The 16,199-nt window shown below is 42.1% G+C and overlaps 1 protein-coding gene across 2 annotated transcripts in view; it reads left to right on the plus strand.

The window, feature by feature from the left end:
- The first annotated feature begins 967 nt into the window (after positions 1–967).
- Positions 968–16,199, plus strand: part of LRP6 (LDL receptor related protein 6) — a 182,098-nt gene continuing 166,866 nt past the window's right edge. For both annotated transcript variants that reach the window (XM_055396305.2, XM_055396307.2), the window contains exon 1: positions 968–1,348. In XM_055396305.2, coding sequence (XP_055252280.1) covers positions 1,294–1,348 — 55 coding nt within the window. In that variant the 5' untranslated portion in view covers positions 968–1,293. The remainder of the gene's footprint in view (positions 1,349–16,199) is intronic.

Below are 16,199 nucleotides of genomic sequence, written 5' to 3' on the forward strand. Positions count from 1 at the left end.
CCCCAACCCCCAAGCTGCCACGTGATTCCAAGGGCTTCTGGGCCGTTACTCCTGAACTCCCAGTGCAAGGCGGCGAGCAGCCGGCCAGAGGCTGTGCAAAATCGAGTCTGAGATTCCGAGGAATCTTTTCCTCCTCAATCTGAGAGCGGATCGTCAAACCATGCCAGACATTCATCACTAAACGCAGTTTGCAAAATCCTAGCACCGTTCTGCCCACCGTCCCTTTGCTCTGTTATGTGCTAACGCATTTATCTTGGAATTTTATCTGCCGGTTTAGAAAGCCTTTAGTCCTTGTCGGCCTTAATTTTGGGGAGCAGTCTGTAGTTCTGGGAAACCGGGAGAAAATTTTAAAAATTTCAGTTTTCTGTTGGCGTTTGAATACCCTTCACCATACCCATGTTGAAAGCCGGCGGAAGCAATATTAGTTTTTATTTTCCTTAAAAAAGAAAAAGATGCATAAACAGATTTCCAACCCTGGGGCTAAACTCATGCGTCGTATCGGGATCCAGGTGAATCCCCGAGCGCGGACCTGCGGCTCTGCAGGCCCAGCCAGCCGTCTCCTGCCGCCCACCGTGGCCCCGGCCCAGGTGGCGGCCGGCGTGGACCGGGAGCCCCACCTGGCTCGGCCGGCGGCGGCCGCACAAAGAGCGGCGCAGGCGGCTGCCGGGCCGAGCCGCAGAAAGTAGTCCCGACCACGCCGGCCGCCGATGTTTTTCGACGTCGCTTCACGCCCTCCGCGGGGAGGGCCGAGGGGCCGGCCCGGGAAAGAATCCCTTCGGAATGCGCCGCCGGGCGGCCTTTCCCCTCCGGCCCGCCTCGGCCGGCCCCGCAGGTCTCCCGGGGTCTCCTCGCCGAGGCTGTGCGCGCGGTCTCCTTTCCGTTTCTAACGTGCCCGGGAGGCGGCGCCGAGGGAGGGGAGGGCTCGCCCGCGCGCAGGAAGACCGCGGCGGCGATCCGTGGCGGCGGGGGGCGTATCCCTGCGCCGCTGCGTGAGAGGAAGAGGCTGAATGAGGAGCTGCGCGGGGGAAGCGGGGCTCCAGGGGAGGAGGCGGCGGGATGGGAGCAGACGCTGGCGTCGCGCGAGCTCCGGGCGGAGCGGCGCGGTAGAGAGGGCGGCGGCGGCGGCGGCGGCGCGCGCGGAGCCCTGACGGGCCCCCTTTTCTTTCTTCTCTCTCTGGAAAGCTGGGAAGCATGAGCGTGCAGCCCTGCCGCCGCGGCGGCCGCCCCGGCTCCTCGCCTCCCCCGCTTCGGGCCGCCCCTCGCCGGTGAGAGAAGCGAACGCGAGAAGGGAAGATGGGGGCCGTCCTGAGGAGCCTCCTGGCCTGCAGTTTCTGCGTGCTCCTGAGAGGTGGGAGAGGAGGCGGGGGGCCCGGAAAGTTGGTGGGGCTTGCGGGGGGGAAGGAGGGGGTCTCGTTCTGTTGTGTCTGGGGGTGGGGTGGGGTGGCGGGGAGGCGAAGCTGGGGAAGAGGAGTCGGGAGAGGCCTGGTCGTGGGGAAGGAGGGAGCAAGGGGCCCGGGAGAAGGGGCTGCGCGCTCCGCCCGGCCACGCTGCAGCCCCGGCCACGCTGCAGCCCCCGCCTCGCTTGGCCCACCGCGTCCGGACAGAGCGTTCGTCCGGGCTGCCTGGCGGGGTGACCTCCCCCTGGAGCCCCATCCTGTCCGAGTGACTGGGGATCGGTGGGTCCCCTGCCTGCAGTCACCGGGGACGAGGGGCTTTGTATGGATCTCGGCTCTCGGAACGTTGGAGCCCAAGATGCTTCAGCGTTTGGATTTCTCCCTCCAAGCCCCCACCTTTTCCCTCTGGGTCCCGTGAACTTTTAGAGCCCTCTTACTATTTTTTCCAGGCCTTGTAACAACTAATAACTGGTTTCCGTGGAGGGTGTAATGATCGTGGGTGAGAGCACAGTTGGAAAGGGACTCCGAGGTTATAGGTCGAGTGTTTGCAGCCTTGGGGAATCGCCTGGTCTCCAGCCCATAATAAAATAGAAACGTTGCCCTTGCAACCTCTGGCATTCAGGACTTGCCCCTATTTTCGGAGCATGCAAGTGTACAGTTGGCACCAAGTAGGAAAGTCATCCTTGGTGGAGAGGAGCCTGTCCTGGGACCTAAGTTATCGTCTGCTGCGCTCCCCTGGAGACTGCGTGGCACGTTGGTAAATAACATAGGCTATTCTAGGTAATCTGCTCCGAGAATCGCGTAAATTCGATGGTCCCAGGTTTTGTTTTTTAGGTTGGCCTGCGAAGCTGTCACGTATGCTGCGACTTTTATTTTGTGACAGTTCACTGAGGTTTTTGACTGGCCCACAAGATTTCAACAGCTCTTCTCACATCAGTGGTGAAGTGGTGATGACTCTGATGCTATGGGGCATTTACCAGCAGAGGAATTTAAATAGCAATTGATGCAGTGACTTGAAGCTTTGGTTTTAGTTAACAGTTCTCACTTATGTTCACGGTCTGTTCTTTTCAGGTATGGGACCTCTTGGGTCTAAGGAGATTTTTAGCTGTTAATTTAATAGGCTAAATTTATGTTCAGTGTGCACACTTTCTGAAGTTTCCAGAACACAATAGTAACAGTCTTGTGTTATAAATGAGCCAGATATGCCATTTCTGAGTATATGTTTATTGGATGAGCGTGATTGACATTGTTTTGGAGGAGGAATTTTTTTCTTTAGGTACACTTCAGGAGTATTCAGGGAGATCCCCTGGAGAAGGAAATGGCAACCCACACCAGTGTTCTTGCCTGGGAAATCCCATGGACCTAGGAGTCTGGCAGGCTACAGTCCTTGGGGTCGCAAAAGAGCTGTTGGTTTAACTGAGACACGACTGAAGTGACTAAACAGCAGCCACAACAGCAGGATTGTTAGGTCTGCCTGTTTTATCTACTTATACTTAATTACAACTCACTGTAAGCATATTCTAAACTATTTCCACGTGTAAACTTCAGAAAGCTAGTGCTTATTTCATTTTCTTGGCAGAGAATTGAATGTAGTGGTATGTAGTAAGTATATGTTTATTTTAGTATGATATAGTCCTTATTGAAGGGGATTGCGCTATAGTTGTGAGAAACAATTTTATTTGACAGAATATGGATATATTTTAAGACGGAAAGTTAATAGAATTAATAAATAGAGTCCCCCGTTGGGATAAAACCTTGGTGAAATTGCATTCCATTACCCAGATGCTTCTGGTTGCCCAATTGTATTTCTTGGAAGAGAAGGTTATGTTGTAAATGCCACTTGTTTAACACCAGGATTGAGCCCAGAATTGGGTTTATTCATTATTGGAGTTAAGAGAAGTTACACTTGAAATAATATTATGAAGTATGATATTATGTAAGAAGACCTAGAAAAGTTAATAGTTCAAATTGCCTCATTTCCACCAGCAGAGTTTCCAAGAGTGAACCTCTTATTTTAAATATAGTCTAATCATGGTTTCTTTGAATTTAACATACTTAACCATGGGTATATATTTGAACTAAAACTCTTTTTACTGTGAAAGATTTTTATTCATAATTTAGGTTCTTCTCATTTCTTGATAATGTCATCCTCTGTTAAAATTGTGTTATTAGTTAATCTTGGACTCCAGGGAGAAACGGGATTAATTTGTTGTATTAAGATCACTTTTCACAGAAGAGTTGGAGGCTTAACATTGGGAAGATGGGATGATGGGAGAGTTTGGGAGACCTTTGGTCCTCTGGCCCAGTTAAATCAATAGTTGAAAGCCGGGAAATAATGCTGTCATTATCTGGACTGTGTCCTCATCCCTGTCATCAGAGGACAAGGTGTAATGGAGAAAGATTGGGGGATTTCAGCACCCAAACCTTGAGTTTAAAGTCTGTGCTGCTGCTGCTGCTAAGTCACTTCAGTCGTGTCCGACTCTTCGCGACCCCATGGGCTGCAGCCTACCAGGCTCCTCCGTCCATGAGATTTTCCAGGCAAGCCTACTGGGGTGGGTTGCCATTGCCTTCTCCTAAAGTCCATGCTTCACTACCAAATAACCTTGTGATTCTGATCTAGTCAGTTTCTCTGGGCTCCAGTTTCTTTATCTGTAAAATGTGGGTAGTATTACCAAGCTAGTTTGCAAATTTGTTGGGCATATTAAACGAAATACTGAATATAAAGTGATTTGCAAATGTTATTCTTTGTTACAGTCTTCGATGGTGTACATATCCTCAAATGCTGGGGATTTGAGATTTAATTTCTATGAGTTTCACAAGTTCTTAAAGATTTTGATCCTTCTGGTCTAACCACTTCATCTGCAAGTGGGGAAACTCACATTTAGAGAGATTATAACTTGATCAAAATCTTACAGCTGATTAATATTAGAGCATGTATTTATAGTTCATTCTTTCAGCAAATAGCTGTGGAATACCTACTGTGTATCAGACTCTGATGGTACATTGGTGAGCAAAATCAACATGGACCCTACTCTGATGGACTTCACCATCTAGGTTGCCATCCTTAACTTCCATCCAGTTACTGATAAGAAAAGATTATAGCTCTGATTTCCTAGAGGAAATTTTTTTATATAAGAATACAAGTTTCAGAATACCACAGGTGTGTAAATTTTATAAATACTGTGTCCCAGCATATTTTGGGAAGGCTTTGTTGTTTTGTAAGAATTCTTTGCTACTTATCTTTTGTTGTTGTTGTTAATTTGTTTTGGTGGGGTGGTGGTAAATACTGTCAGCACAAGCCACTAGTGTTTTCCATCTTAAATTTTTATAGGAGTGGTCCTTGGAAAATTGCTTAATATCCAGTGTAATGAGATCTTAGGAAGATAGAATGAATTTTGGAGTGGGAATCAGAATTTGATTCTCATTCAGAGTTTGCCAGTAGCTAGCTGTGTGACCTTGGATAGGTCATTTAATCTTTGTACACGTTCATTACCTTCATTAGGATAATGAATCCTTCTTTTGCAGGTTCTTAATTCATATTAACGCACTAAGGGCTCTGAGAAGTTAAGGGGTAGAGACCAGTTTTAACTTTGTTGAAATCTACTGTTTTCCAGACTCAGCAATGAACTTTTTTTGGTGAATTCTGTAATTTTTGTAAATTTTGTAATATTCTGCTGAACCTGTGTTCCAAGAACCCATGTAGAGAGAACCTGAGCTAGGTAGCCTTTTAGGCATTAGGGTGAGTCATGTGAATCGATATTTGATGACAGTTTCATACAATTAAATTTGATACTTTAATCCCTGTGCTTACTTACTTGGCTTTAGATTTGCTCATCTGGCTAGGAAATAATTTGACTGGTTATGAAACTTTTAGGTTTCAACTCATTGTTTTCATCAGGCCTAACAGTAATTTCCCATGGTTCAGTTTTTCAGAGAATTTTTCTTTTCTTTAATTGAAATTTTTCCATTTGCTGAAGTGAAATACTTTTCTATATTGTTAGTTGTATATACTTTGACTATCAGAAAGGTTAGTCTTTTTTTTTGAGTATCAAGGAAGGTTAGATGGAAAATATTGTATGTAAATTTATAAATTGAACATAATGGAAAAATAAGTAACACAGGTTATAGTTATGTTTAGGCCATGGGTAAGTACTCTGAGAAAATTGTTTTTTATCATGGAAATTTTATTGCAAACATATTCTAAGAAGACTATAGGGAGGGGCACTGTAGCAGAAAGCTATAGGCTTTATTGACAAACCAAGTTGAAATCTTCTACCACTTTATGGCACCCTTGGACAGGTTACTTAGCTTTGGTTCCTACTATTAGATGGGGATAGTATCTTCCAAGATTTCTGTGAGAACTCATGTTTTGTTTGCAAAAGGATAGCTAGAATAATGCATGGTCAGTAGTAGACTTTGAGTGAAGAGTTACTATTGTTAAGATGGCTAATTTAAAAGAAATATTAATGCTCAGGAAAGACAAATAAAACATGTTCTGGGCACTGTTTTAGGCCAGTAGTTTTTGAACTTGATTATTCTGTAACTAGAACTACATGAAATACTTCGATATTTTCTATAAACAACATGGCCTCTATCTACTTAATTTATTTTACCTTTTAAGGGATTACAACTTGAACCTTTTATGTGATTATTATAAATAAGAATAAATATTGATTATGATATTTACTTTTAAATTGCCCATATTTATGGAGAAAATAAAATATTTCTAATTGATTTTTGTCATTGTATTATTTATTTATAATAATTAAAATCATTCGATTGATGGACTTCTCCCTGTAGGGTGGGTAAATACTATACTGAGCTCCTGCCTTGTATGTTTCATGCTTTCTATGAGAGAGAGTCTTCATGTTTCTTCTGTAAAAGGAGCCTCCCCTTAATGAACAGAATTCTGCTTCTTGTGAATAACGTGGAAATTTAGTCAGATACCTGGACTAGGCAACCTAAAGAATAGAATATTTGCCTTTGAGATTATTAATTTAAAACATAATTCATCGCAAATACAAGGAAAACTGTTATTTGTTATTATTAGTACCTGCTTTTGTTTCTCAAGTCGCTAGTGTTATTTGCGGCAGCAGTGACTCTTCTCATGAAAGGTTTAAGTCATTCACTTGAGAGACTGGAAGATTCTGAAATGTGCCTGGGCTCAATTTGATAAAAATTGCAAGTAATTCAGTGCTAAATTTTGCTTCTGTGATACCTTGCTTGGAAGGGCCAGGAGCTTGGGGATGTGAAGTGAAATCATACTTTTAGGCAGAAAAAATAGTGAATTTGTAAGTTGCTAATGCGGCGAAGGCAATGGCAAGCCACTCCAGTACTCTTGCCTAGAAAATCCCATGGATGGAGGAGCCTGGTAGGCTGCAGTCGGTGGGGTCGCTAAGGGTCGGACACGACTGAGCGACTTCACTTTCACTTTTCACTTTCACACATTGGAGAAGGAAATGGCAATCCACTCCAGTGTTCTTGCCTGGAGAATCCCAGGGAAGGGGGAGCCTGGTGGGCTTCCGTCTATGGGGTCACACAGAGTCGGACACGACTGAAGTGACTTAGCAGCAATGGACACTAGAAAGATGAATGACTGACCTAAGGCCAGATTGCTTGTACTCCGGACAGTAATTTTACAAACTGTACCTTCTGTGTGCACCTAAATTCACCTGTACCTTAATATGTTTTTGAAAGTGATACCAATCACTTTTGATAGGGAAAAATAAATATCATTGTAATTTTGGAGGTCAAGAGGCTCTTTAGTTCTTCTTCGCTTTCTGCCATAAGGGTGGTGTCATCTGCATATCTGAAGTTATTGATATTTCTCCCGGCAATCTTGATTCCAGCTTGTGCTTCTTCCAGCTCTGGGTTTCTCATGATGTACTCTGCATATAAGTTAAATAAGCAGGGTGACAGTATACAGCCTTGACATACTAATTGGGAAAGGAGTACATATGATATGCATCAGATCGCAGATGACACCACCCTTGTGGCAGAAAGCAAAGAACTAAAGAGCCTCTTGATGAAAGTGAAAGAGGAGAGTGAAAAAGTTGACTTAAAACTCAGCATTCAGGAAATTAAGATCATGGCATCTGGTCCCATCACTTCATGCCAAATAGATGGGGAAGCAGTGGAAACGGTGACAGATTTTATTTTTTTGGGCTCCAATATCACTGCAAATGGTGACTGCAACCATGAAATTAAAAGATGCTTGCTCCTTGGAAGAAAAGTAATGACTAACCTAGACAGCATATTAAAAAGCAGAGACATTACTTTGCCAACAAAGGTCCGTCTCGTTAAAGCTATGGTTTTTCCAGTAGTCATGTATGGATGTGAGAGTTGGATTATAAAGAGAGCTGAACGCCAAAGAACTGATGCTTTTGAACTGTGGTGTTGGAGAATACTCTTGAGAGTCCCTTGGACTGCAAGGAGATCCAACCAGTCTGTCCTAAAGGAAATCAGTCCTGAATATTCATTGGAAGGACTGAAGCTGAAACTCCAATACTTTGGCCACTTGTTGTGAAGAACTGACTCATTGGAAAAGACCCTGATGCAGGGAAAGATTGAAGGTGGGAGAAGGGGACGACAGAGGATGAGATGGTTGGATGGCATCACCGACTCAACGGGCATGAGTTTGAGTAAACTTCGGTAGTTGTTGATGGACAGGGAGGCTGGATGGGCTGTGGTCTATGGGATTGCAAAGAGTCAGACACGACTGAGCGATTGAACTGAACTAAATTTTGGAGTTTGCATGTAGGTGGTTTGTCATATTACTGTGAAGTAAAAGCCAATCCAGATTTGGGTAAGGAAAGCCTTTATTCAAAAAGATAATTGCAATAGGGAGAATGCTCTGACTGTACTATCTGCAGGCATTTCAAAATAAAACACAAAAAGATTTTTATGGAGAAGGGTGAGCAGTCTGGCAGGAACTTTGTAGGAGTGTGAGCTGAGTGGGTGATGTTGAGCAGATTCAAGATAAGTGAAACTGGAGTTTCTAATTTCCTGCAGTCAGTTGGTGACTTGGAAAGAGCCATCAGCTTGCTTAACATTAGCTAACATCAGTTTGCTTAAATTTAGGGCTAACCAAACTTTAGGGGCTTGTAGGAAAGAGAAAAGTCTGACTAAAGTTAGATGTTTTGGTCAAGCCAAGTCAGTGGCTAAGCAAGGGCAATTTTGAGCACTTGGTCAGTTCTCCTGTTGTTTAAAACAAAATTTGTCAGTCTTAAGAATTTGTTTAGTCCACTCAGGCTGCTCTAACAAAATATAGACTGGATGACTTATAAACAACAGAACTTCATTTATCACAGTCTGGAGGCTGATAGCCCAGCAGTAGGGTCTCAGTCAGATTCTGGTGAGGACTCTCTTCAGGTTGCAGACAGCTGAGACCTCCCTTTGTATCCTCTCAGGGCAGAGAGAAGAGAGCTCTCCCTGGACTCTGATCCCATTTATGAGGATTTCACCCTTATGACCTCCCCAAGGCCCTGCCTCCTGCTAACATTCACTTGAGGGGGAGTGTAGGGTTTCAGCATGTGAATTTTGAGGGGCACAAACATTCAGTCCACAACAAGGTAGACTAAAGTCATTGTGCGTTTGTTCTGATTATGTAGGTGCATTACTTTGCCAACAAAGGTCCATCTAGTCAAGGCTATGGTTTTTCCCGTGGTCATGTATGGATGTGAGAGTTGGACTGTGAAGAAAGCTGAGCGCCAAAGAATTGATGCTTTTGAACTGTAGTGTTGGAGAAGACTCTTGAGAGTCCCTCGGACTGCAAGGAGATCCCAACCAGTCCATTCTAAAGGAGATCAGTCCTGGGTGTTCATTGGAAGGACTGATGCTAAAGCTGAAACTCCAATACTTTGGCCACCTCATACGAAGAGTTGACTCATTGGATAAGACTCTGATGCTGGGAGGGATTGGGGGCAGGAGGAGAAGAGGACAAGAGAGAATGAGATGGCTGGATGGCATCACCGACTTGATGGACATGAGTTTGAGTAAACTCTGAGAGTTGGTGATGGACAGGGAGGCCTGGCGTGCTGGGATTCATGGAGTTGCAAAGAGTTGGACATGACTGAGTGACTGAACTGAACTGAGGCATTTTAAGTTTGCTTCAGTGGGATTTTTTTATAAGGAATCTTGGAATGAACTTTAAAAGCCTCTTGAGGCCAAGAAAGCCGAGTCAGGTACTCACCATTGGATTTCACTTGCAGTACTTACAGATTTGGGTGAATTCTTCAAGTCCCCAGAATATCCTGGGGTTCCTGCCTGAAATTAACTTTGCTTACTTTACCTTTAAGTCTGAGAACTCTGTTAGTCAATTACCAGTCTAGTTTTCCCAAGAGGACTGAAAGCATTGCTCCATAAAATCAACCACAACTCCTTAAAAGTGTCTGGTGGTATTAGATTAAAGGAACATGACTTTCAAATATGACATCCAGTCAAAGCCTTGGTTGCATAATGTTTCCAGCCGGGAGGACAGACTCTTATTGAACTTATGCAAATAACTATATTGCCATGAAAATAAGAAAACTCAGTTAATACCTGAGTTTTATTTTTGAATGATGGAATCAGGGAGATAAAGATAAATGTCTTATTTCTGTTTACAGAAGTAAAGTTGCATTGTAGGTTACTTACATTGTCATTGAATTACAGGTAGCTTAAGAGAAAGGAGAAACAAATTCCTCATATCTAGAGAATAGGTCATTAAAGCATCAGCAGTATTTTAAAACCCACAGTCACTGTCAGTTTATTCAGTCCTGAGTGATTAATTCTTGTTCTGCTAGATCTTGGGTTAGCAGTCTCATGGATCCATTTGCTTCTCCACTAGGTTTTTGGGAATCCGGATTCAGTACAGTCTCAAAGTTATTTAAGTGATGCCATCAGAAGCTTGTGTCCAAGAGTACAGTCCTCTTTCAGCAATACTTGTTTTGTTGTTGAAGACAAATGCTTGGCCTGTAGCTGATTTGCAGGTGCTTTCAGAGAAGCATCAAAGTAAAACAACACTCAACACTCTGTAATGACAAGACTTAAAGTGGTGGCAATAGTTTATTATGGATAATTTCAAAACTGAAAGATCTGATGAGAGTTTGTTATAGAAAATAATGCAGTTTATAAATAAGTTTGGTTGTTTTTATGGCATGCACACAAAAATAACTTCAAAGTTTTAGGCAAAATACCTGTAAACATAATGATTAATCTTTTTAAAAAGTAGATATTACATTGATTCATGAATATAAATGAATATGATCTTTGCAGAGAAGACGACTTAAAAGTATGTAGTAATCCTGAGAAATAATGTATCTTGAAGCATATAGTTAGAGCATATGAAGAGTAATATGAAAATTATCAAGTAAAATTTTTTGGTTAAGTCTGGAGTAAGTCCTGAACATCTGTCTAATAAAATTCCATAAGTAAGTTGTGTGAATCCCTGATGGAGAACCCTCACTGGTCTGCCAAGAATATACTGTATTCAAATTAAAGAAATGAAATTATGACCAAGATAACACTTAAAAAAAAAGTAATGAAAATTATAATTGACACTGAACTGTTATGTAATATTGGAGAAAGAACCACTCAGTCTGTTGATCAGTAGAAACTGTTGTGGACACTGAGACTAATGATAAATTTCTAGGAACCTCATTCAACTTTTGAAATAATCATATTGACATTTTACCCATTCAGATTTAATCTAGGGGGAGGGTAAGCATCTCTTCTGACTTGACTGTGCTTCCCATAACATTGGAAGCATAACATTGATCAAATAAACCAATTATTTTTAGTGCCTCTTTTTTTACAAGGTGAAAGGATTAAATCCTTTGTGAACTTCCAGGGGCCCTTTAGGAAATTCTAGAGTTATAGGTGCAAAACACATCATTTAGTATTTTATTTTGAAAAGACAGAATGTCAAAAACTGTCAGGAAATTCAAACATTCTATTAAATAGGATCATGGATCAATGTCAAAACAATTTTTTTTGAAAGTGAACATAGGAAGCAACCTTAGCTCTTTCAAAAGTGAGAAGACTTTTTAAAATAGTGAGATGTGATAAAAAATTAAGACTAAGTACAGGAAATTCTGAAAAGACACCGAATTTTTGGCTTCCAGGGAGATTGGTTACTCAGAATACAAAGAAAAACCTTTTATAACCTCTTTAAGAGCAGATCAGTAACCCCAACAATTTTTGTCTTTTTAGTAGAAAATCAGATTTTAGTTTTATACAAGTATAATATTTGATAGTGAATCATTTTCTGAAAATCTTACAAATAAACCTGTGAAGTCTTAGCTGGCTTTGATGACAAAATTTTTTTTTTTTAATGAACTTGTTAGAACTGTCTGTTTCTTTTCAGGTTTTGTTCTGTACATGTTCCTTTTTCTCATTGTGAAACACTTTTAGTCATTTTACTTTAGTGCTGTTTTCTTTTTCCTTAAAAGCAACATCTTGCATAACTTGTATACAGAATTGTTCCTTTCTGTCATCATTTCTCCTATTAGAGTCTCCTTTACATACAAGATTGTAGCTTATAATTACAGTAACTACTATTTTACAGAGAAAACTATGACGTAAAGAATTGTGGATTGTCATACACCAGCATTTTGTAGTAGACAGGAGGAGCTTATGAATATATATCTTACAACTTACAACTTCTTAATAGTCATATTCTTCCAGATGGTATAACTTCTCAATGTGGCATAAGTGAATATATTTATTAATAGAGTCAAATATACATAACTTCTTGGTGCCATGAAAATAAGACTCAGAAACCTATATAAACTTGAAATGCTTATGCCTCAGTGTTCTGTCTTACATAGAAATGACCTAGGTATTTAATGAATATTCATGAACTAACTTAGTAACGTAAAGCCTTAGACTTATGCTAAAAGATTTTGGAAATGATCTTCAAGTTGGCCTATTACAAGACATAATTACTTTCAAAATAGAGTTTGTCAGAATAATGACTCAACTTGGCTAAATACAGATATAGATATAATGCTAGTTTATTCTATCAATAAACCTGTTTAGGAAGAGAGTTTTCAAGTAGAATAAAAATGTACTCTTGTGTTATACTTAATGCCTGTAACTCAGAAGACATAGCTGTTTTTATTAAACCTATGATATCAAACTAGTTTCACATACCAAAGATTTCCCTAAATGTTTTTTAACTTGGATTCTTAAAACATTTGGGTTAGTTTCTATAATTAAAGTTGTGAAAGTATAAGAATTTTAATTTCCTTAACTTCTGGAAATCTCTTCTATGAGCACTTTTTGTTGTTTTCATTTAACGGCTTTAGTCACACACCATACAATTCAAGTGTTATAATTCAGTAGTTTTTAGTCTTTTTACAGAATTGTGCCACCACCATCAGTTCTGCTCAGAATAGAAGTCCTTTAAGGGATTTCATAATGTAAAGTTAAACTTGTCAATACCAACTGAAGGTAGGGAAGTATGTATATATGTATATTGTGTATATATATATTATATATATAGACACATTATATATATAGATACATGTCTGCACACACATATATAGATACATATATACATATAACATGCACATGTACACATAGGAACACTTAAATAGATTGCTGTAGCTTCAGTTTAAAGTTTCAACTCACTGATGTTTTGTTTAGAAGAGCTCGTTCTCTTCCTTCCTTTATTTTTAATTGTGTTTCTGACAGGGCGGGTTGAGGTTAACTACTCAGTCACTTGAAGGCTACTATCTTCCCACCATGATTTGTTGAGGAGAACTTTTGGATTTTCTTTGCCCTGACATGTAATCTCATGGAGACTGTGGACTACATTTTAAGTGAGGGATGGAAGAGAGACCACAGGCTGTCTGGGTGTCTCAGAAGCTCATTTGAGTGGATGAAAGATCCAGCCTGTTTCCAATTTGTATTTTTGACCCCGGGTTCGAGAGTCCCTAGTGGGTTAAAGGGAGCCTTAAAGTGATAGTGACTACAGGGAGCTGAGGGGTTGGTGTGAGAAGAGTGGATAAGAGGGGTGGAGGAGATTGGGGTATTAAAGGAGGACAGTTAAGGATTCAGGGGGAGCTGAAGGGAAGCCTGAGGGTGGTAAAAAGGAAGAGACAGGATGATGGAAAAGGGGAGGTTTTAGGGAGATCCATCCTGTTTCTCAAGGAGGATGCTGCTGCTGCGTCACTTCAGTCGTGTCCGACTCTCTGTGACCCCATAGACAGAAGCCCACCAGGGTCCCCTGTCCCTGGGATTCTCCAGGCAAGAACACTGGAGTGGGTTGCCATTTCCTTCTCCAGTGTGTGAAAGTGAAAAGTGAAAGTGAAGTTGCTCAGTGGTGTCCGACCCTTAGCGACCCCACGGGCTGCAGCCCACCAGGCTCCTCCATCCATGGGATTTTCCAGGCAAGAGTACTGGAGTGGCTTGCCATTGCCTTCTCCGCTCAAGGAGGATATGGAAGTTCTAAATTGTCTTAGTAAAAGTTTGCCATTTTTGAAGATACTGGACTGAATTAGTGCTGTAATGGTGAAGTATGTTGGATAAGATGGAAGGGCGCTCAGCGGAGTGAGAATTACCTGTGGGATTAGATAGTTAAACCAGACATGAGACTTTGAAAGAGCTGGGAAAGAGTATTCCTTTGTGAGGAGCCAAGGAAATTCCCTTCTGTCATCCTCACTGTAGGAATTGGAAAAGAGGCCTCACAGAAGAGCTAGGAATATTCCCACTCAAGAGTTGGAATGTGATGGTTGAGCTGTGTTGGGGTCAGAGAGTCAAAAAAATTCTTTGCTGGACAATATTAAAGTAACTTCTTACCACGTTGTAGCAGATAAGATGGCTATAGCACTGGTTCAGGATTTAAACTCAGGGAAAGATACCCAAATCTCTTAGCAGGAGAGGAGTTGAAATGATTCTCTAAGTGTGATTATTGAGGTGGGGATGGCATGGGTGAGGTCCAATACTCATCCAAGTCATGTCACTGTACAGATGTCAAATAAAAATAAATTCCTACTTGGCAAGGAGAGATTTTATTTGAAAAGGCTTTTGCAGTAAGGAGATTGCTCTAACCACAAGGTATGCAGGTATCTCAGAATCAAACACAAAAAGGGCTTTCAGTGAATAGTACCAGCAGGATCTTTGTGGGAAAGTGGGACAAGTGGGTAGAGGTTAGTGGATGACATGACCCGGGCAGTTTTAATAGGAGGGTGTGTGTGTGTGTGTGTGTTTTAACAGGAGGGTGTGTGTGTATGTGTGTACATGACCCGGGTGTGTGTGTGTGTACATGACCTGGTTGTGTGTGTGCGTGTGTACATGACCCGGGTGTGTGTGTGTGTGGTCAGCTGATACTTCAAATGAGTTCTTTAAGAGAGGGTGTTCTGGATTGGCTTGCTTGAGCTTAGAGCTAGCCAATGTTTAGGGGTCTGTGGGGAACAGAGAAGCCTGACTAAACTGGTCAGACCAAGTCAGTGTGTCAGTTGGGCTGCTGCTGCTGCTGCTGCTGCTAAGTTGCTTCAGTCGTGTCCGACTCTGTGCGACCCCATAGACAGCAGCCCACCAGGCTCCCCCATCCCTGGGATTCTCCATGCAAGAACACTGGATTGGGTTGCCATTTCCTTCTCCAGTGCGTGAAAGTGAAGTTGCTCAGTCATGTCCGACTCTTAGCTATCCCATGGACTGCAGCCTACTAGGCTCCTCTGTCCATGGGATTTTCCAGGCAAGAGTACTGGAGTGGGTTGCCATTGCCTTCTCTGGTCAGTTGGGCATTTGTGTGCATTTGGCCAGTACTTAATGTAAAATCCTTCTGGGTTTTTAAGAAGTATATTTTTAGATTAGGTTCTGAAAAATTCCTTTTAAATATTAGTAAGTATGTTTTTTTATATGACTGTCAAACAGTGAACTGTGTTAGTAGGCATTCCCCAAATTAGTTAAAAGATATGGCTCTTCTTCCCAAGTGGCAGAGATCCTAGTTGAAGACGGAAATAAACTTTAAAAATTTCGTTACCAAATACGTTGTAAAAACTGTAAGTGTACAAAGAAGGAAAACTGAGTCAATTGGAAAGATCTTGGAATAGATAAGGTTTGAATCAGGACTTGCTTGCTTTGTGAGGTAGGAGAGGTATGAAATGAGCAGGAAAGTGAGTACGCTGTGGTGATGAGGTATGATGTGCTCACAGTTGATGGGTTAAAAACTAGTGTGTACCATTCAGAGACTATGCAGGGTAAGGCAGAGTCATAGGTAGAAGTCACCTAGTGGAGCCCTGAGGTATTGAGGCTTTTTAATTTTAGGCAAAGGAAATCAGAAACCTTTTTAAATTGGATAAAATAACAAGTATTAGAAGTAGGCTTCCTGGTGACTCAGATGGTAAAGAATCTGCCTTCAATGCAGGAGACTCAGGTTCAATCCCTGGTTTGGGAATATCCCCTGGAGAAGGGAGTGGCAACCCACTCCAGTATTCCTGCCTGGAGAGTGCTATGGACAGAGGATCCGGCAGGACCCCTCAGGACCCAGTCCATGGGGTCACAAAGAGTCAGACACGACTGAGCACCTAACACACACACAGGAAGTAGAAAAGGGAAGGGAAAGAGTGTTGAGATCTTTTACTCTTGAGGTAGTTTAGCATGGGGTAATGAGGGGCTAGAGTAGGGTAGTGGTCTAAAAAGTGCAAAACAAGAGGCAGAGGTAAGGACCTGCTAAAGAAGAATCAAGATGATTGTAATTGGCAGATGGGGGACGGAGAGAAGGGGGAAAGGAAGGTGTCAAGGATGGCTCCATGACACAACAGAGAAATTAGGAAAATTGGGTAACATTGACTCTTGAGGGTTTCCTGTGGGAGAAAG

The sequence above is a fragment of the Moschus berezovskii genome, chromosome 6, assembly GCF_049115385.1.
Source record: "Moschus berezovskii isolate FMDL1 chromosome 6, NW_MosBer_1.0, whole genome shotgun sequence".
Lineage (NCBI taxonomy): Eukaryota > Metazoa > Chordata > Mammalia > Artiodactyla > Moschidae > Moschus > Moschus berezovskii.